The sequence below is a fragment of the Chiroxiphia lanceolata genome, chromosome 10 (genome assembly GCF_009829145.1).
Source record: "Chiroxiphia lanceolata isolate bChiLan1 chromosome 10, bChiLan1.pri, whole genome shotgun sequence".
Classification (NCBI taxonomy): domain Eukaryota; kingdom Metazoa; phylum Chordata; class Aves; order Passeriformes; family Pipridae; genus Chiroxiphia; species Chiroxiphia lanceolata.
In genome coordinates this window covers 9219930-9244402 of record NC_045646.1, presented here as the reverse complement: position 1 = coordinate 9244402, position 24473 = coordinate 9219930, and the positions used below count along the sequence as shown (strand labels likewise).

General features: G+C 59.6%; 3 protein-coding genes across 6 annotated transcripts; 2 read left to right on the top strand and 1 right to left on the bottom strand.

Annotated features, from left to right (window-relative positions):
• Positions 1–1790: 1790 nt before the first annotated feature.
• LOC116791565 (PHD finger protein 13-like) lies at positions 1791–6097 on the top strand. Its single transcript, XM_032697713.1, has 5 exons — positions 1791–2078; positions 3666–3758; positions 4082–4697; positions 5007–5045; positions 5158–6097. Exons 1-5 carry the CDS (start codon positions 1977–1979, stop codon positions 5382–5384), a joined length of 1077 nt encoding a protein of 358 aa, XP_032553604.1. The 5' UTR covers positions 1791–1976; the 3' UTR covers positions 5385–6097.
• Positions 6098–6269: 172 nt separating this feature from the next.
• LOC116791564 lies at positions 6270–9401 on the bottom strand. Of its 2 annotated transcripts, none has more exons than XM_032697711.1 (2): positions 9124–9401; positions 6270–8159 (listed from the first exon to the last, which is right to left on the bottom strand). In XM_032697711.1, the coding sequence occupies exon 2, from the start codon at positions 8133–8135 to the stop codon at positions 7005–7007; it is 1131 nt and encodes a 376-aa protein (XP_032553602.1). In that variant the 5' UTR covers positions 8136–8159; positions 9124–9401; the 3' UTR covers positions 6270–7004. The 2 variants fall into 2 exon arrangements, with proteins under 2 accessions (XP_032553602.1, XP_032553603.1); XM_032697712.1 differs by lacking the exon at positions 9124–9401 and adding an exon at positions 8595–8652.
• A 2758-nt stretch (positions 9402–12159) lies between these two features.
• Positions 12160–24178, top strand: VWA5B2 (von Willebrand factor A domain containing 5B2). Of its 3 annotated transcripts, none has more exons than XM_032697708.1 (22): positions 12160–12255; positions 15749–15904; positions 16310–16471; positions 16789–17002; positions 17122–17276; positions 17682–17813; positions 17926–18050; positions 18174–18350; positions 18433–18543; positions 18659–18861; positions 19164–19278; positions 19356–19541; positions 19643–19802; positions 19879–20168; positions 21277–21502; positions 21588–21932; positions 22007–22144; positions 22221–22340; positions 22584–22661; positions 22872–22941; positions 23166–23274; positions 23528–24178. In XM_032697708.1, the coding sequence occupies exons 2-22, from the start codon at positions 15766–15768 to the stop codon at positions 24128–24130; spliced, it is 3858 nt and encodes a 1285-aa protein (XP_032553599.1). In that variant the 5' UTR covers positions 12160–12255; positions 15749–15765; the 3' UTR covers positions 24131–24178. The 3 variants fall into 3 exon arrangements, with proteins under 3 accessions (XP_032553599.1, XP_032553597.1, XP_032553598.1); XM_032697706.1 differs by having other exon boundaries at positions 12172–12410; XM_032697707.1 differs by lacking the exon at positions 12160–12255 and adding an exon at positions 14848–14984.
• The last annotated feature ends 295 nt before the right edge of the window (positions 24179–24473 follow it).

The window sequence follows — 24473 nt, the reverse complement described above, 5'->3', positions numbered from 1 at the left end:
TTCTGAGTGCCTGAGAGGAACCAGGAAACACTAACACTTTAGGAAGCAACTGGGTAATACCTATAAATTGTCGCAAAGGAATTATTAGGGAGGGCTCCTCCCAAGAGGTGAAGAAGCTGATAGCCTCCCTGAAGTGTCTCTACCCCAATGCACACAGCATGGGTAACAAGCAAGAGGAGTTGGAAACGGTGGTGCAACTAGAAAACTGACCTAATTGCTATCACAGAAACGTGATGGGATGCATCATAAAACTGGAACACTGCAATGGAGGGCTACAAGCTTTCAGAAGAGGCTGGGAAGGAGGGGCAGGGCTGTTGGGCTCTATGTTAAGGAAGGGACAGATTGTGAAGAGCTGCCTCTGAGTAACAGCCATGAACAGGTTGAGAGTCTGTGGATAAAAAACAAGGACTGGACCAGCCAAAGACCCCCTGTGGTCAGGGTCTGCTATAGGCTGACTGATCAGGGGAGCCTGCTGACTAGGCTGCCTTACTTCAGATACAGGAGGCGTCATTGGCAAACTCCGTGTACCTTCAAGTCCTGCATCCATGTTGTTTATGAAGATGTTGAAGAGCATTGGCCTTAAAATTGTGTCCTGCAGAACCCCACTAGTGACAAGTTGACAGTCTGTTGTCACCCATTCACTATTACCCTTTGCAGCTGATCTGTTGGACAGTTGCTCACCCATTGCATGAGGTGTTTATCCGGCTGTGTGCTGGACATTTTGTCCGGAAGGATCCTTGGAGAGACAGTATCTAAAGCTTTACTGAAATCCAAATAAGTTACATGTTTTTGTGTCAAGGCTTCCTTTGATCAACTACATGGGTCACCTTGTCCTAAAAGGAAATTAAGCAGGACTTTCATGGTCCTCATGAACCTGTGCTAGCTGGGACCCATGCCTGCATTGTTCTTCAGGTGTATTTCAAAAACTCTCAGAATAATCTTCTCCATAATTTTACCAGGCACCAGGATCATCCCTGTTACCTTTCTTGAAAACTGGGACAGCGTTTGCCCGTTTCCAGTCAACTGGGACCTCTCCAGATTCCCAGAGCAGTTCAAAAATTACCAAGAGAGGTCTCATGATGGCATCCACCAGCCCTTTGAGTACTCTTGGGTGAATCCAATCAGGCCCCATAGGCCATCCCTATAAAGGGATCCAGCTGGAGAAGAAGATCCTGCATGAGTTTGGGCTTGACTAGGAGTTTATCATTCTCACAGTCATGGTCCTCCAGCTCAGGGACCCCCAAAGCCCATCATTGGTGTTGAAGACTGAGTTGAAGAAAGTGTTAAACATCTCTGCCTTACCTATGTCCCTGCTCGTGGGATGCCTATCCTCATCCAGTAATAGGAAAATGCAATTTCTGGACTGGATTTTGCTATTGAAATATTTAGAAAAGAGGTAGAGAGAGTTTTTATACAGGCACATAGTCATAGGACAAGGGTGAATGGCTTTAAACTGCAAAGGGGGACATTCAGGTAGGATATTAGGAAGACTTCCCTAGGAGTGTGGTTGAGGCGGTGGCACAGGTTTCCCAGAGCAGCTATGGATGCCCCATCTCCGGAGTTGTTCCGGACCAGGTCCGACGGAGCCCCCCGGTGTGGTGGGTGCCGCCCCGCCCCCGGGGGCGCGCGGGGACCGTTCGAGCGCGGTGTTCCCCCCCGAGCCTCAACATTCCATGAGCCGCGACCCCGCGCGGGCGGTGGGCGGTGCTTCGGCGTTGCCGTTGGTGGCGGCGGCGGGTCCGGGCGCGTCCAGCCCGGCTGCGCTCCGGAGTTCGGTACCGGGAGGGGCGGACACTCACCGGCACCCCCCCGCACCGGGACGGTCGGGGCGAGGCCCCGCCTCCGCCTTCCCCGCCACCAGGTGGTCCCGCCCCTGCGGCCGGGGCGGCGCTCGAGCCTCGCTCCCACCGGCGGCGGGCACCGCACCGCACCGCACCGGGACTGCTACCGGCACCGGCGCTGCTACCGGCACCGGCATGAGCGCCGGTGGGCAGCCGGCGGAGCCCTGCCCCCGCGGCGGGCCGTGCTCGGCGGGGAGCAGCCCCGTGCCCAGCCCCGCGTCCCCGGCGCCCGAGGAGGTGAGCGGGGCGGCGGGGAGCGGATCGTGCAGGGGGGGTCGGCCGCATGCTGGGGATCGGGGCTGCAGGGCCTCCGCGGGGTGCGGGAGTGCACTCAGGAGTGGGGGGGGGGGGGGGGGCGTCTGTGAGTGTGTGTGCGGGGGGGGTGGGCTAGTGTGACTCTGTGTGTGTGGGGGGGGGTACCCTGTGTGTGTGTACGGGGGGGGGGGGGGTCCGTATGTGTGTGTGTACGGGGAGCAGGGGGTCCCTCGGTGTGTGTACGGAAGGGGAGGGGGTTCCCCTCTGTGTCTGTGTACCGGAGGGTCCCTCTGTGTGGCTCTGTGTGTGTGTACGGGGGGGGGGTGGTGGTGTGGATCTCTCGGTGTGTGTGTACGGGGGGCGGGGGGTGCCCTCTGTGTGTGTGTACGGGGGGGTCCCCTCTGTGTGGCCGTGTGTGTACGGGGGGGGGGGTGTTGGTGGTGTCCCTCTGTGTGCGCTGGTGGAGGGGGGTCGTGTGTCGAGTAAGGGCCTCGTGGGGGAGCGGTCTGTACGGGGGGGGGTAGTGCCGGAGGGGGAGGCTTGGTTGGAAGAGCGGGGGGGGGGGGGGGGGGCTCTGTGTGTGTGTGAGCGCCTGTGTATGCGCGGGGGGGGAGCGGCACCGTGTGTGCCCGCGGGGGCTGTGCGTGGGAGAGGAGCCCTCGGGGGGCGGCTGTGGGCACGGGCGGGGGATGCTGCCCGGGGGGGCGCGGCGGCGGCACTCGGGATCCCCGTGGATGGGCGGCGGTGTGGCCGGCTGTGCCGGGGGCTGCGGGGGTGCCGGGGTGCGCGCGTGTGTGTGTGAAGGGGAGCGGGGGTGCTGCGCGCCGGTGCGGGGGTGTGGGGGTCCCGTGGCGGCGCGGGTGCCGCGGGTTCAGGGGGTCCGTGCGGGGGGCGGGGTCCCCCCCAGGCCGGTCGGCCGGGGCAGGACCGGCAGCGCGGCGCCATCTTGGGAGCCATCAGGTGCCCGGCGCGGGGACGGGCGGCGCGGGGACGGGCGGCGCGGGGGGGCCGCCCCCGACACCCCCTGCCATCGCCGGCCGCCGCCGCGGGGCGAGCGCTGCGGACCGGCCCCGGCTCCCCCCGGGGCCGCCGGGGTGCGCGGTTGTCCCGGGGGGCGCCGGTGCCGCCGCCGGCGCCCGCCCCTCCCGCCGCTCCCCCCGCGGGACCGAGTCCCGAGAGCACCGGCAGCTGCCCCGGGAGAGTCCCCCGGCCCGGAGTCACCGCCCGTGGGTGGTGGATAACCCGGTAGCGGGGCCCCGAGGCTCTGAGTCAGGCTCTGCCGGCGGCTGCCGGGCTCCGGGTGTCCCGGCATGTCGTCACGGTGTCGTCGTGTGTGTCCATCCCGCCGACTCCCCCCCCTCTCGCGATCTGGGTTTAAGGGGAAGGGCTGCATCTGCCTCGGCAGATGATGTGAAGATTGGTTACGGGAAAGATGGATGCTTGAGTAACCTCGATATTCTGTGCTTGTAAAACTGCCAGGCAGTCCATGGCTGCTGCTGGCACCAGCTGTGGTATCGGCTCAGGTTGAGATATCCTGGGAGTTTAATCCACTCGTGGTGTTTGTTGCAGCCACTTCAGAAACGACGGAGAACTGTGGAGGATTTCAACCAATTCTGCACCTTCGTTCTGGCTTATGCAGGCTACATCCCCTACCCTGAAGAGGTAAGTGGGCTTGCAGGGTGTTCCTCTACAAAGATACTGGTTCCCCTGGATTCTTTGCCATGTGGAGACCCAGCTCTTAATCATAAAGAATTATAGAATGGTTTGGGTTTGAAGGGACCATAGAGATCATCTAGTTCCAACCCCTCACCGTGGGCAGGGGTCCCACTCACTAAATCATGTTGCCTAGGTGCCCATCCAACCTGGCCTTGAAGTTTGGATAGACATGTCTGGACAGTCATCCTCCAGCCCCAGCCTCCCTCTCTTTACCTTGAATGTCTGTGCTGCAGTATCCCATGCTAATCCTGCATCTTCTCCTCTTGTAGTATGTGCCCTGGACCCATGGAGGCAGTATGAGCCCCCAGAACAGCACAGGGAGCACTCAGGACAGTGATAGCTCGACCTCATCTCACTCTTCTGACTGCCACATCCCAATGGACAGTAGGAAGAGCAGGAATGCTGTGGCCAGGGGAGTTGTGGACAATGGCCTGCTTATGAGCAGCCCTGTCTTTTCCACTGGCTTCTACAATGTCCGGCCCCAGCAAATCAAACGGAAGAAACCACCAGCAAAGAAACGCATTCTGGAGCAGGAGGTGAAGAAGAGGGTGCCACTGAGTGCTTGGAAGGACTTTGGGGCAGAGCAGGATGGGGTGAAACAGCTGGCTGCACTGGCAGGACAGCTGTCTCCTGTGAAAGAGGAGCTATTGGAGCCTTCCCCCAACTTGTCTGGGGACCCTCAGCCCAACTCCCTCCTGGAGGAGCCGATGAAGGAGGAGAAAGACTGGATGTATGGAGCGCAGGGGACCGAGAAGCCAGCAGGAGAGGATCCTCAGCTAAAGGAGCATGACCCCTTCTCTGGAGAGAGGAAAAGCCCCAGTTCCTGTAATACCTTGGACCAAAGCAAAGGGGAAGACACAAGCAGAGGGACCTCCCAGCTCAGTGGTGAGTGTCAAAGGGAGTGCAGAGGGCCCTGTTGTGCTGTAGACAGTGCCAAGCATTGTCCCTCCCTCAGCTGGAGCCACTCATGCTGGCCACAGGGAGGGATTGTTGATGGCCCAAGCCTCTCCCAGCAAGGGGAGTACGTTTGGGACCTGAGAGGGACTGAAGAGCAGAGGGCAGGGAGCTGACCTGCCCTTTGGCAGCTCTATTGCGTAGAGTGGGTGGTGCAGACCTGAAATGGGGTGTAGGGTTGCCTTGCTCATCTGGTCTTACTTTTTTTTTTCTCTTTTTTCCCCCCTTTTGCAACTTTAGCAGTCGAATTTGCAGAAGTTCCCAACACCAAAGCAGAAGGTGAGTGGTGGGCTGTCCCATTTAACACCTAGAGGAACTGGCTAGTCTGGCCACAGCCAGACCTGCAGGTGGTAGTGTGGTTTCTGACCAGTGTATCTCTCTCCCTGACCAGACGACGATGCCTGGGATCTGATCACTTGCTTCTGCATGAAGCCCTTTGCAGGGAGGCCCATGATCGAATGTAATGAATGCGCTACCTGGATCCATCTCTCTTGTGCCAAGATCCGCAAATCCAATGTGCCTGACATTTTCATCTGCCAGCGATGCCGGGATGCCAAGCAGGAGATTCGCCGCTCAAACCGAGCTCGGACAGTGCCCCGCAAGCGCCTCGTTGACTGAAGCTCCTGCAGAGCAGGACGGCTGGGGGCCCCTTTTTAACCTGAAGACAATCAATGCACTGGCAGGGGAGGGGCTGGGACACAGGGCCGGACTGTCCCTCTCACACTTCTGATTCCTGAAAGCTGCCACACGTGTCCTCCCTGAGGATCACATTGGCCACAGAGCTCAGTTATCCCAGAGGTGTGTGGGGGAGAGGAGGGTGGTCCAGCCACGATCCCTGTGGGTGGTGTGTTAGTGTTTGTGATCTCCTGGGGCCCCACATGCACTAGCTGTTGGATCTCACCTCCTCCTCACAGCCCCTCCAAAGAGCCCTGCCCATGTGCCTTCTGCACTTTCCCTGGGGGATGCAGACCCCACTCCTGTCCTGGTGACACTGAGCTCAGCCCCTACCTGCCAGTCCCCATGACTATAATTCTTAACTGGGTTCTTTCCTACTTGCACATCTGGTTACTGTGGGACCACAGCTGGGAGGAGGGTGTGGGACAGCCCCCTGTCACACAGCAGCCCCCAGGCTCGTCCCTGTGCCTCTCTCCTCCTGTGGAAAGCCTGGGCCCCAAAAGTGCTTTATGTTTTTATAGTTACTTTGTATTATAGTTAATTTGTATTATAGTTACTTTGTATTATAGTTACTTTGTATTATAGCAAATTCTGGTCCTTGCCCTGTGGAGTGTGACTGGAGTCTTATGTATATAATAAATACTTTTGCCATAACAGTGGTGGCCTTGGCATAGTTCAGTGACCTTGGGTCTCATGTCCCTCCAGGACCCAAGTGCTCCCCTTCTTCCTTTCTGCTGTGGCTGGGAGGGGACCTGGTGTGGGGGTCCCACTCAGCCCCACTACACCCCCCCCCCGGGAAATCCCAAGCTGCAAAAATCACAGGGAACGACCAGGCCAGTGGATCTTTTATTTAACAGTGACAACCACCTCCCCACACTGTTGCATGGGTGCACAGGGATGGCTCTACAGAAAGGTCCTCAGGGTGTGCATGGCTTGGGGGGATAACCTTCTTCAATGGGAACCTTGGTCCAGAGGCTGCAGCCATCTCGTGGGGAATGTCATGGGTTATTCCACAGAAGCAGCAGGTCCGATGGCTCAGGGAGGGAAGGTGTCCACATGCTGTTGCTCTGATGCTTAAGGCACATCACTGTTTAGATGAGTTTCGCTCTTGGGCTCTGACAAACCTTGCCTCTGTCTCCACTCTGGAGTACAGTTATGATTTAGTCCTGACAGCAGTTGAGGTGCTAATGGTTCCAGTTTTCTCCACAAAATAAGTCTATTTCAGGCTTATTTAATTCCAACACAGACATATCACTGGCTTTCCCTGAAGAGCCAGAGGTGTGCCAGCTTCCACCAGGCATGCTGTTAGGTTAGATGGGGGGGGCAGTGAGGGGGGCAGGGCAAGAAGGCTCTGGGGGTCAAGCACTGACCTGCCTAGGGCAGGAAGAAGGCACTGTTTGTGGGAACCCTTACCAAGCAGGGTCCTGCTGGTACAACATTTCAGTCCTGAGGCTGTGAATGGTCCAGGAACAGCAGTTAACAAGGATGTAATTTCTATGCTAGGGGTCAAAGCTGGGTTTATGCAGCCAAGCAAGTATCTAGGTGAAGTAGGTAGTCAGGGGTCTACTCCTCCTTAGCCCAGGCAGAGCCACCTGCCTTCTGCTCCAGGTGGGGAACCACTGCCTCTGAGTAAAACTTCTCCAGCTTCGGCTCCGTCTCCCTCCAGAACTCAGCATCAAACTGGACTGGGACTACGGCCGTCTCCTTTTTGGTGTGCACCACAAAGTCAGCCCGCTCGAAGCCAGCTGTTGCCAGCTGGCATTGGACCTGGGTGAAGTAGCCATGATTCTTCTTCAGGGCATAGGAGTCTCCATCCACCTCCAGGCAGAAGTCCTTGTCCTTGCAGGCCTCGCGCACCGTCCTGTTCCTGTGCTTGTAGGGACACTTAACCTCCAGCAGCCCCAGGTCCTTCCCCGTAGTCTCCTCCTTGATGACTCCATCTGGGCTGGCAGCAAGCCACTTCTTGTCTGGGTGAATGAAGAGGCCACAGTCCTCCACCTTCACTGGCCTGCCCACTGCCCTCGCCTTCTGCTCGTAGGCCTGCACGGCCGCCTTCTCATTGCGAATTCCCCAGGACATGGCCGGGGTCTGCACCCCAGGGCCGGGATTCACCACAGCTTTAAGGTAGGACTGGGGCACCTCATCTGTCTTGCCGTTGGCAAACTTGCTGTTGGCAATTTTGGAGGCCACGGAGGCCGTGATGCGGTTCTCCCGCATCTCATACCACTTGGGGTTGCTCCACTGGCCCCGTGTCTCCTTCTCCACCCGTGGGATGTCCTGGTTCTCCACAGGGGGCAGGAACCGGTCCAAGGCTTTGCTTGGGTCAGCCCCAGGCTGCTTCTTCTGCAGACATGGGTCAGGTCTGGCCAGACCAGCAGCTGCTTTGGCATCAGACAGCTTCCTCGGGGTTGTAGAGGAATTCCTAGGAGGTGCTCTGCTCTGGTCCCCAGCATCTCCTCGGGCTCCACAGGATGCTGTGGGTCTTGGCTGAGCAGAATCTGCCTTTCTTCCCCGCCCCTGACTGGGGGTGGTAGCCTTGGCAGCTGGAGCACATTGGGATCGGCTGCCTGCAGTCGTGGCCTTGGCCCGAGTGGCCGAAGTGGAAGGTGGGGGTGCGGCAGGGGCAGTTTTGGAGGCTGTTGTGGCCGCCCGAGGGGATGATGTGCCAGCGGACTCCTTCCTGGGTCTTCCCATTGCTATGAGTCAGAGAGTCTTATGCTGTGGGCATGGAATAAAGTTTAATGCAAGTCCCCAAAGCACTCATTTCCTTTTCCTTGCGCCTCCTTGCGCCTGCCCCAGGGCTCTGTGTCCCTGCCAGAGCTGCTGTACCCACCCCTTTCTCCAGTGTGCCACGGTGGAATGGCGGCTGGCCCAGCTGGGCTGCTTGTTCTCAACCCCCTTCCCCCCATCCTAGCTCTGGCCACCCCAAGAACAGGGTGGGGGGAAAGCGAGATCCCCTGGGGCCACCTCCGCGGGGATGCGGCAGCGGTGCCCGCGGGCGCCACGGTTGCCCGGGGACCGGGTGGGATCGCCGCGGGCCCATCCGCTCGGCCAGCGGGGGTGCGGACACGCGTGGGGGGCCTGCCTGGCTCCGTCCCGGGGACTCCACGCGCGCTCCGGGACCGGGGCACGGAGCTCCCCCAGCCGCCTCACCCGATGCCGCCTCTCTCACGGCTCCGCCGCCGCTCCGGAAGCGCGTCCCCCCCGCACCACGTGCTGCGGGGGCGGTGGCGGCCCGAGGCGTGCGGGAGGGAGGTGCGGTGCTGGGCGCAGCCGGCGGCCGAGCCCCCGGTCCCCGCTAGAGGGAAGCAGCCGCACGGCCTTGCCCGCCGCGGGATATGCCCGGACCTGCCCGCTCCGCTCCCGGCCCGACACCCCTCAGCCTTCCCCCGCATCATGCCCCCACCGCCCCCAGGCCCCCAAACAACATTTTACTCCGGGCTAGGGACAAGCCCCCGACAGCCTCCACTCGTGGCCAGGGATCCGAGCCTGCCCCCGAGTACCCCATCCCCGCCCGTGGGGAGCGGTTCGAGCCTCTCGGGCTCCACTGCGAAGGGATGGGCTGACCTGACGGGATCCCGCTGAGCCCCGATGGCCCAAGCTGATCTGAACCGCCACGTCCCACCGCGAGCAGACCCTCGGGAGAAGGATGGCAGCGAGAAGCTGGAGCAGCAATACCCACCCTCGGGCACCCGCTGCCCGGCTGTGCTGCCGTGTGAGAAGGGTCCCCGCGCAGAGACCGCAGAGCTTTGCTCGCAGCCCGCGGAGGGTTCGGCCGCTGTGGAGGAAGAAGAGAGGCAGGGCGTCAGCGGCACGAGGAGTTTCGCTTTCCTCAAATCCGGGGAGTCGCTTTTCTCCAATCCGGGGAGTTTCCTTTTCGGCAGCGAGCCTGGCGCCACTCCCTGATCCCCGGCGGGCTGGCTGCTGCGCGATCCCCCACGTGCCCCCCCACAAGGCTGTGAGCCCCCGCTATTTCCGGCTGCCGAAAGGAAACTCAGCAGACACCAATGCGTGTCCTGGATCTGTGTAAGAGGCAGCCCCACAGGGGCTTCCAGCCCCATCTACCTGCGCCAGCATCCTGCGGAGACTTCAGTTAAGTTTGGGCAAGCAGAAGTGCTGGCAGTATTCCCAGCCCCTCTCCCCAAGGATCCCTGGTGTCTCCACCAGCGTCTCTATCTCTGCTGATGTGTTGTTTCTTTTTTTCCCTCCAGCCCCTCTGTAACTCCCTGCAACTTGACAGACTGATATTACACAGGTTAAGCCAAGGTGCACCTGATTTTGACCAGAAACATCACTAGCATTCCCTTCCTCTTCTGTGCTACCCATCCTCAAGATCTTGTCTAGTTCTTGCTGATTAGGGAGCAGCTGAACAGGACACCCCTGTCACCCTCCCTGCAGGCCAACCCTCTCCCTTTGCAGCCCTCAGGTCTGAGAAGCTGCAGCTGTGTCGAGCACGGTCACTGCCAGCCTGACACGAGCTGGTATCTCCTTGGGTTTTGAGTTATTTCCCAAATACCTAAATTCACGCTAAAGTCACAGTGACACCTATCAGTGACTCAGGACCTGAGAGCATCTGTAAAAGCTTTGTGGTTCGTGCCCCTCCAGCCAGCCTCATCTCTGCGTGATAATTCAGTTCAAGGTATGGGGCATTTGGGGATAAATACCCAGGCCCTGACTGGTCCCTTGGACTGTGCTGTGGCTGCTGGTGAGGGCTGCGTGGGATCACTGGGCTGTGTGGGGTCACTGGGGTGTGAGGATGATGAATGGAGCCATTGGGCTAAGCTGGGCCTGTGTTTAAAGGGTTTAACACATGCCTTAGCTCAGCACTCTGCCAAAAGGCAACACCAGGCTCTCCAGATCTATTTGTGGCTGTGATGAGCTACTGTAGTGAAGCTGTGACAGTGCAGAGCAGGGACACACACGCCTGATGCCTGACACTGCTGGGAGCACTGTACAGAGTGGGATGGAGCCTGTCTATGTCTCCCTGGGGCTGCTGTGGTCACCAGTGGGCTGGGGAAGTTCACCTGTGCCCCAGTGCTGTGCATGCTGTTGTTATTCACCTGCTGTCACGCCGAGACCGACGTCTGACACGGTGGGCTGGCCAAGCTGCATCACCCTGGCTGGTGGCACTGACCCAGCACTCGCATTTGGACACTTCTCTTTGCCTCAGCTTGGCCTAGAAATGATATCTCAGGGAAAAATCAAAGCTTGCAGGGTTTTTTGTGGGTCTGGAGCAGCTCAGCACTTGCCATGACGATGGGAGCAGGAATGTCGTGCATGCTGCAGGCTGTGAAGATGTGCTGTGGTGCGTGCGGGGCCTCCAGCAGCTCCCAGAGCTGGCAGCTGTCACGGGGGGGGATATAATACATGGGTTAGCATCCTTCTCTTGTAAATGAGAGGGAAGGGGAGCAGCTGCACACTTCAGCTCGCTCTCTGTGCAGCACGGAGAGGGGAAGCAGCATGCCGTAGGGCATCTTGCATGGGAGAGAGAATGGCTCAGAGTGCTCTTGCAAGGACCCTAGGGAACCACAGAGTGCCTCTTGGCCAGATAATTGTTGATTGAATCTCAGGGTAAGGGGTCAAGAAGGGGGAGTGTGTCTCACGTGCAGCAAAGGATGTCTTCTGCCAAGATTTCCCTCCGTTGTTCCTGCCATCACCTGTGAAACCCGTGTCAAGAAGCTGAAGCTGTAGTGACATATGGGTCAACTTAGAGGTGAGATACAAAAATACCTGCCGAGGACTAGGGGCTGCTCCCCTCGTGGTGCTGCTGGAGCTTTCTGCCCCAGTTTGTGCCTGGACTGGCTCCAGGTTTGGCATGGCTGCAGTGGTGGGTTCTGCAGTGCTTGGGGGTGGGGTGGGGGACTCCTCTCTGTGTGCTCTATAAAAAGAGCTGCAGCAGCACAGTCCTATCTATAGCACAGGGAGCTGCCTGGGAGAGGCAGGGCAGGAATTAGTCCCAAATCAGGTGGATTTCTCTGGTCCCGCTTGGGAACACAGATCTGTCAGTGGTGGCGGAGGGATTCCCAGTGCATCTCAGGCTGTGAGATCTCCCTGCCAGCATACATGTCCTGACTTCGCTGGGACTTCCTGACTGTCTGCACCCTCCCCAGGGGAGTTTGTTGTCATACTTGTCACCCAAAAGCTGGGCTGTCCCTGAATTCCCCCTCTCTCCTGCTCCTCAGAGCTGAGATTTCACTGCAGTACATGGAGTCTAATGGGGACAGCCCAGTGGGACCCCAGGGCATCTGGGTTTGGGGTGGATGTGCAGCATCTGCCTGCACCTGGCTGTTTTGTGGTGGTCCCAGGGCAGCTGACACCTTTCCTAGTGGAGCTGGTTGTGACACTTGTGGCCCATGGTATTTGTACTGGAGACTTCAGCTGGCTGATGGGGGCTGTTTTGCCCTGTGCTTTGTTTGGGGGGGGGACAGACACACAGGGTGTGGTTACATGTCCCACTCAGCCAAACTCTGTGGTTTGATGCTGTAGCATCACCTGGGGTCTCACCAGTATACAATTTTGCCTGGAAATTGGTGCAGAGCAGCCCACAGCTGTTGACTCTGCTCTTGACTGGTCCCTGTCACTCTTTGGGGGTGTTGGCCATCCCCTGAGACCCCCAGCGTTCCCCGTGAGAGCATCCCCCCACCTCCCCCCCGGGCGGCGGTACCAGGGAGTGTGTCTCTTTAATGAGGCTGGGCTTGGAGCAGCTCAGCTGCTGGCACAGGGAGTGAGGGATGGAGCGAGGGCGGTGAAGGAGCCAGTGCCAGAGAGGGAGCCTGCAGCAGGGAGAGGCGGGGAAGGACCGCTCATCCCTCGGGTACTGCAGCCATCCAGCCAGAGCGGCAGGGAAACCCATCCCCAGGGAAGAGGGCTCTGCACAGGGCAGGGACCCAGTGGGTTCTGAGCCGAGCCTGCAGCTCCTGTGTCATCCTCCTCCTTCTCCTCCTCCTCCTCCTTCTCCTCCTCCTCCAGGTAAGGGCCAGGGTGGGGGGGAATCTGGGACTACGGTGGCCTGGGACCGTGCACATCTCCTGCAATTCCTGCAATTCACACACCCACTGCCAGTGCAGCCCAGCTGGCACGAGGGGTGAGAACTGGAAGATGAGGCAGCAGGGCCACAAAAGTGCTGAAATCACCATCTGGCAGGGACTGGGCAGGGCTGGCCCCAGTAACTGCTGGGAACATGCTCCAGGGTATCTGCAACCAGTCCCTGACCCACACCACAGCTGTCTCGTGGTGAAGGAGCACTGGGACCCTTCTGTGGGGCTGCCCAGCTGAGATGTGTCCATGTCAGGGGAAATCCATGGGACTCTGAAATTTTTTTGAGGGGGGGTGCCTGTGTTAGGATGTGTTGAGGACAAGTAACTACTGTTCCCTGGCATGGGGCTGGGGTTTTACAGGGGTTTTGGTGGCTCTGGGGAGGCAAGAGCAGCAGCACAGGTCCTGGAGGTGGTGGTCCTGGATGTGGTGTCAGAACCAGGGTGTGTGTGCATGCTTGCACGCACGTGTGCCATGGACTCTGCTTTCTATTTCCACTTCCCAGCAGACAAAGCAGACAGTACCTCAGGCTGGGGACAGCCCTTTGCCTCATCTGGGAATCCCTTTCCCCTTCAATCCTTTTTGGTCTCCACAAAGTGGCATGTCCCATGGGCACAGGCCAGCAGCAGCAGCACCACCACTGTCTATACCATGCCTCCTGCCTCCATAACCTTCTCCATGCTCTGGGAGCTGGGATGGATCCTGCTCTCATGTCTTTGTGCCCCATGGGATGTCCCACAGAGAGGGGAGGTGAGGGAAGCAGGGAGTAATATGGGTGAGCAGGAGGGGCAGCAATACCTCCTCACTCCAAGCATTGTTACAGAGGCTTGGTCTCCTCTCCCTCCATCCTTCCTCTTGTACCTGCCTGTGTATCTGTCACCAGGGGAAATTTCTGCTTGGTTTGCCTATGCTGGCACTGGCCCCTTCCTTCTCTGGGACCAGCCTGAACCCTGGTGCAGGTAGCTGTTGCTGCTGCAGGTGAAACTCTGACAACTCGTCAGACAGCTAAGGAGAGTCAGCTGGACTCAGGCATCTGCCTCCCTGCAGCAGCCTCTCTGGAAAACTCAGCCTGCCCATGAGTGAGAAGAGAAAGCCTGAATTATTCTGACATAAGGAAGAGTTACCTCCTTTCCTTCAAAGATGACTTTTAGCTGCCGGCACAGAGAGCTGCTCACTGCCTCCTGTGGCCCCTCCATAGTGGGGATGCTGCTGGTTAAACCAGCTCATGTGGGCAGTAGGTGAGAAGGAAAGAAGAAGAGGGGGCTGTTAGGGGACTGGAAATCATGCTGGGGATGGGGAGAGGGCTGGGGACTTGTTGGTGGTGTCATGCTGGCACCTGAGGACAATTTGCTGCCCTGGGGAAAGAGGACGAAGAGAGTGGGGTGAAGACCATAGGGTCTGGTTTTATTCATTACCACGGGGCTTAGAGCAGCCAGCATGAAGCGTGGCAGGGCCAGATGGGCCCTGTTTACTCTGTGAGGGTAAATGTAAAGAGAAGTGATAAAAAGCAGCCAGGACACCTTCTCCAGTAAGTCCCTGGTAAACAAGCTGGCAGTGACCTGGCTAATGGGCAGCATGGCAAATAGTGGGCGGGTTGCTGAGCATCTAACGGGGTGCCTTGGGAACAAATGGAAGGGCTTTGGGGTGAAATATATCTTTAATAGCTCAATGTGGCTGGGTCAGGGGAGTCCTGGTCTCCAGAGCCTGTCTGGGTGCTGTGGTCAGGGCAGGAACAAGCGGATGATGTTTCCAGCTGTGGCACAGTCAGTGTGGGGGAACAGTGGGCTGTGCAGGGACCCTGTGCAACCTTGTGTTCTGGGAGAGTAGTCTGAGGGGCTCAGCAGTGTGTGCAGCATCCTGCACACAGGGTGGGGGATTGGTGATGCTGGGGAGTGGTTGAGTAGCCAGGATCTACCAGCGTAACTCTGCAGTGCCTGTTGAGCAGGTAAATGTCTCTCCTCCGGCATAATGGACTGATTTTTCTGGGATGCAGCAACATTGCTAATACACTTCTGTGAGGCTCCCTGCCTCGTGCTGGCTGTTAACTTGGTCCTGGTGCTGCCTCCAAGGATGTATCCCTGCTCCACTTTCAAGGGTGCTCTGTGAGAGGCACTCTGTGACCGTGTGCCGAGGGCACCCCAAGCCTCCCATTACCGATGCTCTTATGAGCTGTTCCCAGGATGAAGGCCACTGGAGTGGGGGCACCAGATGGCTTACTTGTACCTGGCCTTGTCCTTGCCCCAGGCATGTTACATGCTGGAGCACCAGCACGTGGTGTTAGGGGGGAACCTTGCTGCTGTTGGGTCACAGGTGCTTGGGGCAGACAGGGGATACAGAGCAGAAGTCAGACCCATGTCTGCAGCAGACTCCATTCACACTATGCACAGATCCACACAGCCAGGGCTAAGGCTGATACAAATATTTTACACAAATATTTGATGGCATAGGGTGGGCTGATGTTAGAGAGTTGTGTTGGCTCCAGACAATTATTTGGGATGTGGCTCCTAGGTATTTTCCCCAAGGGGAAGAAAGATGTGGAGTGGGTTGGTGCCCTGGCTGGAAGGCATCCTCAGCTGCCTCTTTTCTTCCCAAAGGGTGGGACACCAGACTTATCCATTTCTGGGCAAAGCATTACTCTCCCAGAGGCGAGGATCGTCCACTTGCCAGGCTCCACCCTGCAGTGTCTTCCCCACTGTGCTGTTCTTCAGTGCAGCGCTGACCTTGTTGTTAATTATTAAACCCCCAGCAAACACTGCTCGTGTCTTTGTCCTAGTTACACTGTGGGCTTCTCGCCCTTCTGGTTTTGGTTGGGGTTTTTTTGTCGTTTTGTTTTTTTTTAAACAAATTTCCCTGGTTAACCTCTGGGGTGAATGGAGACGGGAGCAGCAGATGTTTGTCTCCCAGCCACTGAAAGAGATGACCTGGGGAGGCTCTGGAGCTGCTCTGGAGTGGTTGAGATATGGGCTGGGTGTGGCTGGCCATTATCTAGGAGTCTCTGCTTGTTTGCCAGGGCTTGGGGCTTGCATGTAACCACTGCCCACGGGAGTTTTGTTCCCCTCTCTGTGGGCTCCTGTGGCTCTGGTCTGAGCAGAGACCTGGGACCAGATGTATGTGTTTTGTGGATGCTGAAGAGCAGCATGCCCGGGATGGGGGAGGGCTGGAGACCTGCTCCCCCCTGCAGACTGGGTAGATGGAAATGGCTTGTGCACAGAAGCCCCTTCCAGCAGACCCTGTCCCTCAGCACCCAGTCCCTGCCTCCCCTCTGCTCACAGCTGCACGCTGAGAGACCATGCCGGGCCTCTATGCTCTCTCCTCCTGGGAGGCTCTACCCCTGAAGAGCTCCACAGTGAAGGCTTGTGCCAACGGATACACCCTGAGCATCACTGCTCACCTCATGTACACCAACCCCCACGAGGAGCCTGTGGAAGGTAAGAGTGGGCTATCAGGGCTAGCAGAGACCCGGGCTGCCTGCACGGCCTTCTAAAAGCCATGATGCTGAAGAGCATCCTGTCTCCAGCCCACCTGTGTCCCAACTCCCAGACCTTGCTCAGTTTGGGGAGCAAAGGTGGAGGCCAGCGGAGGTGGGGGTACTGCTACCCACTGTGGGCAAGAGGAGAGTGAGACTGAGCAAAAACATTCCAATCATTGAGAAAGAGCGGGATTTCATCCTCCCTCTGGGTTAGTGAGGCTCTGGGTCCTTCCTGCAGCCTTGTTCTCGTGCATCTAAATCACCTTGCAAGTCAGAGAGGTTCTCAGCAGGGCTGCCACGGGCTCTTGCGTGCCACGGATACGGCCATGCCGGGATCTGCCTCGGGGCTCTCTCCTGCCTGCAGGCATCTTCATCTACCCGCTGGAGGAGTCGGAGGTGGTGGCCAGCTTTGAGGCAGCGGTGGGCAGCCGGCGGGTGACATTCCAGGTCCAGAACCGGCACCGGGCGCAGGACTGCTGCCTCCAGTGCAGCCCCAGCCCTGGCCGGCCGTGCCGCTGTGCCAGTGGTAAGTGCTGTGGCATGGGTGATGCTGTTGGGTGTTCCTGGCCAGCAGGCTCAGAATGGGCAGGGTCAAGTATGGGGGGATATGAGGGACTGAGTCCCCTGCCAGGCCACCCCAGCACCTTCTGAGGGGTGTCTGGGGCTGGAAATTTCAGCACCTCCTTTCCCCTCCCTCCACCTCTCCTAGGGTTCTGCCCACCTTTGGCATGGCCCACATGCCTGTGCCCTGCTGCCACCTTTGAGAGCAGTCAGGGCCATTAATGCCCTCCTCCACAACCCCGTACACCTTGCTCACCCCGCCACCATCCCTCCCCTGCCCAGGCCACATTGTCCTGGATGAAGATGCAGAGCGCTCCACCTTCATCATCGTCACTGGCACACTCTGCCCATTGGAGAGCCTGGCTGTCACCCTGAGCACGGCGCAGGAGCTGCCCACGCTGCCAGATGGGGCCCTGCGCCTCCTCCTGCCTCCCATCCTCACGCCCCGCGTCCCCACTGACCACGAGAGCGAGCCGGCAAGCTTGTGTGACGACAGGTTGGCCCTATGGTGATTTTCATGGCTTCCTCAGTCTCCACCATCCCTGGGGGGGGGGATGCAAATACTGGGCAAGTGGGGAGAGAGGGCGGGAGCCATCACCTGCTCTCCCCTTGCAGCCCCACCAGCTGTTTCGGGGGGCCAGGTGCCCGGAGCCAGACACCCACCAAGGCACCTGTGGAGAGCATGGATGTCTTTCGGGGACGACCCTACAACCCTTTTCCTTATGAGTTTGCCTTCGAGCTGCTGGTGAAGGGCCCCTGCTTGCTGGCAGGTAGCAAGGGCACCTTGGGTGGTATCAGGTGGTTGTGCAAAACCTCTTCAGAATGTGTGTGGTGTCCCCTGGTCCTTCCATGCTTCTAGGAGGATGTGAGCCCCTGTCCTCAGGCATCTTCTTGCACTCCCTACAGGTGAAGAAGCCCTTTCCTCCACCCTTGGGTCTGGGACCCCTCAAAGTCACTCTGCCTGTGTGTTTGAGCGGCTTTAGGTCAACAGCCTCCTGTGAACCAGGGAGATGTGATGGATAAGGGAGAGGATGGGCAAGGAGGGAATGATGGGGATGTGCTCCTGGCTGTTGGCCCAGTTAATCCCATTAGATCTGGCAGGGAGTAGCCACTGCTGTGGAGTGTGGTGGATCAGGGGGGTGAGGGGCTGCCCTGCTGCACTGCTCTCTCCACAGGGCTGGAGAGCCCATCCCATGCCCTGAGAGCTGATGCAGATCCCTGGGCCAGTTCTGCCACCACCACCTGCGTCACCCTGGCTGAGCCCCACCGCTACGATAGTGACCTGGAGATCATCCTCTACCCTTGTGGTGAGAGGGGACAGTGCCCTTGGCAGGTTTGGGGCATCACCCCAAAACCATCTCGAGTATCGCCCAGCCCCTTGTGGCACAGGCTGGCTCCAAATTCTCCTGTGCCCCTCAGAGCCCCACCACCCCCACCTGGTGATTGAGGATGGCACCATGACATACCCCGAGTATGAGGCACACATCCGGAGCCGCCGGGATTACGTGCGGATTGCCAGGAAGGACAGCAGTGGCGAGAGACAGGTGACATTGTTGGCCCAGCAGGAAGGAGGAGGAGGAAGGGGGGGAGGTACTAGAACGTGGATGAGGAAGACCCTGACGTGGTCCAGGTGGTGTGAGAAAGCTCCTGACCTGCCTGGCTTGCAGGTGGCTTTTGTGCAGAGGCGTTTCCACAAAGACATCTTCCCCAACCCTGTGCTGATGCTGAACTTCTGCCCGGCGGTGGAGGGCATCCCTGGGGACCTGCAGAGTGTCACCCGTGAGATCCTCTTCCTCATTGACTACAGCAGCTCCATGAGCAGCCCAGACCTTGAAAAGGTCAAGGTGAGACACAACCATGGGTCCAGGGATGTTCCCTGGGTGGCTTGTCCTTAGCGACACTCCCTGGTCCCCAATGTTACCCCAGGAGGCTTTGCTAGTGGCCCTGAAGAGCCTCCCATCAGGGACGCTGCTCAACATTGCCGGCTTTGGTGCCGATGTCAAGCCGCTCTTCCCCTCCAGTCGCCTCTGCAGCAACGTGAGTGCTCCAGGAAAAGCCCTCCACCAGCTTGTCTCTGTCCCTGTCCCAGCTCCCTGGGGTGGGGGCTGTTGAGCTGTGGGACTGCTGTGAAGCTGGCTCTCTGTGCTGACAGGAGACCCTGCGCCGTGCCTGTGAGCACCTTGGTGGGCTGCGGGCAGACCCCGGCAACAACAACCTGCTGGCAGCCCTGGGCTGGGCGCTGGCACAGCCCCTCCACCATGGATACCCCCGCCAGCTCTTCCTCTTCACTGGCACAGCGGTGGGCAATGCAGGCAGGATCCTCCGGCTGGTGCGCAGACAGGCCAGCACTGTCAGGTATGGCACTGGCACTGCGGCAGGTCACGGTGTTCTCCACGTCCCCTGTGCTGTTCCCACTGACTTCTCCTTATGCAGCCCAAAGTCTCACCTCCACCAGCCCCGAGGGTGTCCTTCACCCATCACATCCCTCAACCCACTGGCTCAGCTCTCCCTGCGGGTGGCAGAGCCCAGCGTGCAGCCAGGGTGGCACTCTGGCTACCAGACATTCCTTTCCAGCCCTGCTGCTGAGCTCACCACTGGGCTTGCCAGTCCCTGGCACCAGCCCGGCCATGGCTTTCCATTACTCGGCTCTCCTGCAGGTGCTTCAGCTTTGGCATGGGCCCGCGGGTGTGCCAGCAGCTGCTGAAGGGCATGGCCAGAGTGAGCCGGGGCCGCGCTGAGTTCCTGAGCCCGGCCGAGAGGCTGCAGCCCAAGGTAACACCCGGGCAGGGGCAATAGGGGGCACTGGGGGGCACTACCATGTCTGACACTGTGTCTTCTCCCCACTCCAGCTGATCAAGTCCCTGAAGAAGGCAATCGAGCCGGCTGTCAGCGACATCACCATCGACTGGTACGTCCCCGACAGCATGGAGGCTCTGCTCTCCCCCACGGAGCTCCCGGCCCTCTACCCCGGCGACCGCCTCGTCAGCTACTGCGTCCTCTACAGCATCGCCCGCTTTGGCAGCAGGCACCCTCCGGTACGGCTGGCACCACCCTGGCATGTGGAGGATGGCATGCTCCCGGTGCTGCTGGCTTCTCCCCAGGCGGGGGGCTGATGGTGGTGCCCTCTTTCCCTTAGGGCCGGGAAGGGGCTTGCCGGGGCTCCCGGGGCTCAGCCTTTCCCTCCCAGGAGGAGGTACCCAGTCCTGGGGAGAGCCACCAGCCACCCCAGAGCAACCCAGGATCTGGGGATGCCTCCCTGGAGCTTTTTGCTGGGAGTACAGAGGTGTCAGAGCGGAGTGAGTGGGGTCCAGGGCCAGGGTGGGGGGCACACATGGGAGCTATGGGCTGACAGGGTGTCTGCTCATCGGGCAGGTATGGATCCTGTATCAGGGGGAGACATCTGGAAGCGGATTTACCAACCCTCCTACATCCAGGAGCAGTATATCCTGACACACTGCTCTGTCAGCACTGACCACAGCCGGGGACTGCTCTCCCGCAGTTCCACCAGCAGCGAGTCCACTGGCTCTCGGGATGTAGCCCCCGAGGGAGGCTCCTCGGCCCCTTGTGCGGATGTCACCTCCCAGCAGGGCCAGAAGAGCCTGTCCCTCTGTGAATCCTCCACCAAATCTGCCCCACTGCCCTCCGCCCCGGCTGGCACCAAGGTAAGGATGCCAGTGGGGTGCAGGGGCTCACAGGTGTGGGGGTTGTTCCTGACTTAGCTGGGGTCTTGCTGCCCTGCTGTGCCCAGCCACATGGCTGCTGGGCTGGGAACCAGAGTGCTATAGCCTGGATTTTAAGCAAGGATCAGCCATGGGTGCCATGAGGAGGTTCTTTGGGTGGTTTTCACTGCTGGAATGGGACAGCTGGGGACCAAGCAGCTGATCCCCCAGTGTCCCTGGCCAGCAGTCAAGCTGGGTGTCTAACAGACCCCTGAGCCAACTCGGTGCCTCCTTGATGCTGCAGAAACCAAGTGAAAATAGCTAGGCCAGCATCAGGTAACAAATCTGTTGAGAGGAGGGGCTGGCTGGCTGAGCTCCTGCCTGGCTCCTTCAGCTTTCAGCAAATGCTGCCAGATGCTTCATTAGCAATGGGCCACATTCCTGCTGCTTCATACCTGGGTTTAAAACTCAGCTGGGTCCCTGGGATGGGGAGAGACAGTTGCCCTGGTGATGACAGCCCCAAGGCCGGGCGAGGCCAGCTGTCCCCCAGCCCCAGGACATGCTCCTTCCCGTGGCATGGGTTAGGTAACCTGCTCCTGTCGCACAGCAGCACAGCTGGTGACCTTTGCTGCTGAAATGTCAAGCGTAAGTGATTTCCCTGCAGCGTAAATGATCCTCCCCGGCTCCCTGCTGCCTGGGCAAGAGGTGGCTTGGATGCCACTGCCCTGGCGTGGCTTTTAGGGGAAGCATCTCAGTGTGGGGACATGACTCTGCACTGGGGACTGCATCCCAGTGCAACATCACCCGGCCTGAGCATCCTGGCTAACCCCCCTTCCTGCACACACACAAATCCCTGGCAACTCCAGCGTCAGCCTGAGTCAGTCCCCAGCGATGTTTGCAAACTCCTGTCTGGGTGCTTCCCACATGTAGGGAGCCAGGCAAGCATCCTGGGAGGCTGCTAGTGCCAGCCTGCAGAGTGGTGGGGCTGGCAACAGCCAGTGGCTCCAGCCAGCAGCCAGAGGGGTGCAGATGCCACCTCATGGCTCAGTGCAATCTGGGCTTTGTGCCAGCACCTTTGCCAGGCTTGACAACAGCCTTGTCCCCACCACAGGTGACAGTGGCCCTGAGCACAGAGGAGCTGGCGCGACAGAAGAAGGTGCTGGCACGTGCCGCCCTGGCTGGACGCAGCTTTTCCACACCACACGGAGAGCTGGACACCCACCAGCTGTGCCGGGCCCTGGAGAAGGTGTCGCAGAAGAGGAACCAGTCCCTGGAGGGGCAGCTGGATGAGCTGGGACCTCGGGCACGGCAAACACAGCCCAATGCAGTGGAGTCAAGTGTGTACTGCCTCTGGGGACAAGGGTGGTGGGGAGAGAGTCGGGTGCTCCTGCCTTGCTGATCTCACACCTTGCCATTGTCCAGATAACCTCCTCTCACCCACACCCCTGGACTGGGACATGCTGGTGGAGCCCTCCTACCTCTTCAGCACCTCACCAGTGCCTGAACTGAGGCAGCCCAGCCTGGGTGATGCCAGCCTGCCCCTGCGCTGCCAGGTGGTGATCCACGGACTACGAGCTGGCAAGCCTGTGTCCTGGGAAGTGACAACCTCACTGGAGTCACTACTGCAGCCCCAAAAGGGGCTGGGCAGGGAGGACCCACCACGCCGGGGGGGCAAGGCCTGGGACAAGCCAGTGCACCGCTTGGCAGCGCGCTCCATCATCCGGGACAATGAGAGCGCGGCACAGCGGGAAGCCGAGCTGGAGCAGGGTGGGTGCCAGTGCATGTCCCCCCTCTGTGCAGCCCTGGCATTTCCCTCCCCCTAAACATCTTGCTCTGGTTAGGTTTCGCCCGCCGGTTTCGCCTGAAAGCCGTGCAAACCAGCAAAGCCTGCAACGTGCCTTCCCTCTACACCCACCTGGTGCCTGTGGATGGTGCCACACAGGCAGCCCTGCCTGCAGCCCCTGAGGTGTGGGGCACAGGTACAGACAAGGATCTGGCAGGATGGGGAGGGGGCAGTGAAGGGACAGAGGGCTGAGGTGGCATCATCCCTTGCAGCTGGCTCAGCCAACCGGACACGAGCTGCTGCAGCAGGGAGCTGGCACCACCGCAGCTCCTCAGCGGGACAGGGCCAGCAGCAGGATCCAGAAGAGCAGGATGAGGCCCCTGGCACTGCAGGTACCAACTCAGGCCTTTATTCTGCTTATGCTTCCCAGGGACCTGCACAGGGGTCCCTGGGGATCCTCAGCTGGTGGTTGCATGGGGCTGGTCCTCCCTGGAGTGCCGTGGAGCCTGGAAAGAGGAATCTGCCCCACACTGGGGAGAGAGACATGGGGGGACAGCATAGCAGTCCCTGGCAGCAGCTGTGAGTGATGAAGCTCCCTGGAGCCCAGGACCCCTCAGGACTTTGCTCTTTTGCAGAGCGAGATGAGACCCCCAGGACTCCAGCCAGCATCTCCTCCCCCACCTACGGCTGGGAAAAGCGGAACGGCTCAAACGGTGTGTCCAGGCTGGAGGGAACCAAGGGCTGGATGAGGGGGGGACACGGGGCAATCTGACATCCTGCTGCTGGCAGCTGAGAGCTGGAGCATCCATTGTGCTTTCACCACCCTGGGCACATGGGCTGAGCCACCCTCCCAGGTGGTGGGGAGTGGGAAACACCTCTGTGTGCATCACGTTTTCCCTGTGCTCAGCTCTTCCCCCTTGCAGGGCCTCCATCCAGCCCCTCCACCACCTCCATGGGCTCCCAGAAATCCACAGAGAGCATCGCTGGCTCCAGGTGACACTGGGGGATGGGGGGGATGCAAGGGACCAAAAAATGGCATGTTGTGGGGAGAGAGGAACGGTACCACTTTTTGAGTGCTGCTGGTCCAATGTCCTCTGCCAGCTCCTGCAGCATAAGTGGGGGGTTTGGTGCTCCAGCCCCTTCCCTGCAGCAGGCTGGAGTCCAGCTGCCCTTTTGGAATTTTCCCCCACCCTGTCACCTTGCCTGTTGCCCCACAGGTTTAGCCTGAGCAGGCGTAGGGGTCCCAGCCTGGTGCTGCGCCCACAGTGCCTCAGCCCGGAAAGCGAGCGCTCCAGCAACCATGCGATCCATGACTACCTCCCACTGGTAAGCACCCCCTCCCTGTCCCCATCCCAGTCCTCATCCCCATCCCACTGGGGGCACCTTCCCTGCTGGGTGCCAGCAAAGCCGCACAGGTTATGCCCAGCAGCACCAACAGCAGAAGATGCAAACCTGGTAGGTGCCTGCTCAGCCCTGCTGCATCCTTGAATGTCTCTGAGGATCTTGGCTGGCATTTTGGGGGGCACTAGATTGTCCCTGTGCCCCAGGACACTCCTGCAGCCCTGCCTCCCCCTTGCAGGTGCAGCTGCAACAAGCCAGGGGGCCATTCCAGCTCACTGAGAGCTTCTCCGAAGTGGTGCAAATCCCTCTGGACCGCCTGCGCCGGGCCTCCCCCTATGCCTCCCACCGTGCCAGCCTCAGCCCCGTGTCCCCAGGGGCCAGGAGCAGCCCCGAGGCAGGGCCTACTGGCGAGGAGGGCGAGGAGCCTGCCACAGACCCTCAGCCCAGCTCGCCCCCATCCCGGAGTACTTGCTCCGAGGTGCCCAGCGCAGCCGTGTGGGCGCAGGCAGACAGTGGGCACGGCTCTGAGTCCGACACCTGCCCCCACTCAGCTGCCCCCTCCGAGGCTGGTGTGAGCTGTCAGGACATGGAGGACCTGGAGAGTGCCAGCTGGGCCACAGCGGTGGCCTTGGCATGGCTGGAGCACCGCTGTGCTGGATTCTTTGAGGAGTGGGAGCTGGTGGCGGCCAAGGCGGACGCGTGGCTGCAGGCACAGCAGCTGCCCGAGGGGGTGGATGTGGGCTGCCTCAAAGGGGCAGCCAGGCACTTGTTCCTGCTGCTGCGTCACTGGGACGAGAACATCAAGCTGAACATGCTGTGCTACAACCCCAACAACGTCTGACAGCTGCCCGAGGGGCCAATAAAGACACCTGGCTCTGAGCCACCTGCACTGGCGTCTCTCTTACGGGCAGCAAGTAGTCGGCTCCATTCAGGCCACACCAGGGCTCACCAGAATCCTGGGGGTGGTGGTGTCACCACCTTCCCAGCCATCTACCATGGGAGGGAGCAGACAGGGGAACAGGAAAAGTTGTCCTGGAGGGATCCCTGGGCTCCATCAAGCCAATTCAAACCTTGAGGCAAAGCTATTCTGCAGATCCTCTGTTTTAACCCCACCCTAGAGGCTGCTTGCCTGCCCTGGGCACCCCTCTCCCTGGGCTGCGAAGGGAGTGCCCATGGCCCCAGCA

What these genes read in the sequence shown, in the direction of transcription:
- VWA5B2 (XM_032697708.1), top strand. Translation starts at nt 15,766, where the DNA reads ATGCCGGGCCTCTATGCTCTCTCCTCCTGGGAGGCTCTACCCCTGAAG. An exon ending in GGGCCCCTGCTTGCTGGCAG is followed by an intron (nt 17,277 to 17,681) that starts GTAGCAAGGGCA and finishes CTCTCTCCACAG; the next exon opens with GGCTGGAGAGCCCATCCCAT. An exon ending in CCCTGAGGTGTGGGGCACAG is followed by an intron (nt 22,145 to 22,220) that starts GTACAGACAAGG and finishes CATCCCTTGCAG; the next exon opens with CTGGCTCAGCCAACCGGACA.
- LOC116791565 (XM_032697713.1), top strand. Translation starts at nt 1,977, where the DNA reads ATGAGCGCCGGTGGGCAGCCGGCGGAGCCCTGCCCCCGCGGCGGGCCG. An exon ending in ACATCCCCTACCCTGAAGAG is followed by an intron (nt 3,759 to 4,081) that starts GTAAGTGGGCTT and finishes CTCCTCTTGTAG; the next exon opens with TATGTGCCCTGGACCCATGG. An exon ending in TCCCAACACCAAAGCAGAAG is followed by an intron (nt 5,046 to 5,157) that starts GTGAGTGGTGGG and finishes CTCCCTGACCAG; the next exon opens with ACGACGATGCCTGGGATCTG.
- LOC116791564 (XM_032697711.1), bottom strand. Translation starts at nt 8,135, where the DNA reads ATGGGAAGACCCAGGAAGGAGTCCGCTGGCACATCATCCCCTCGGGCG.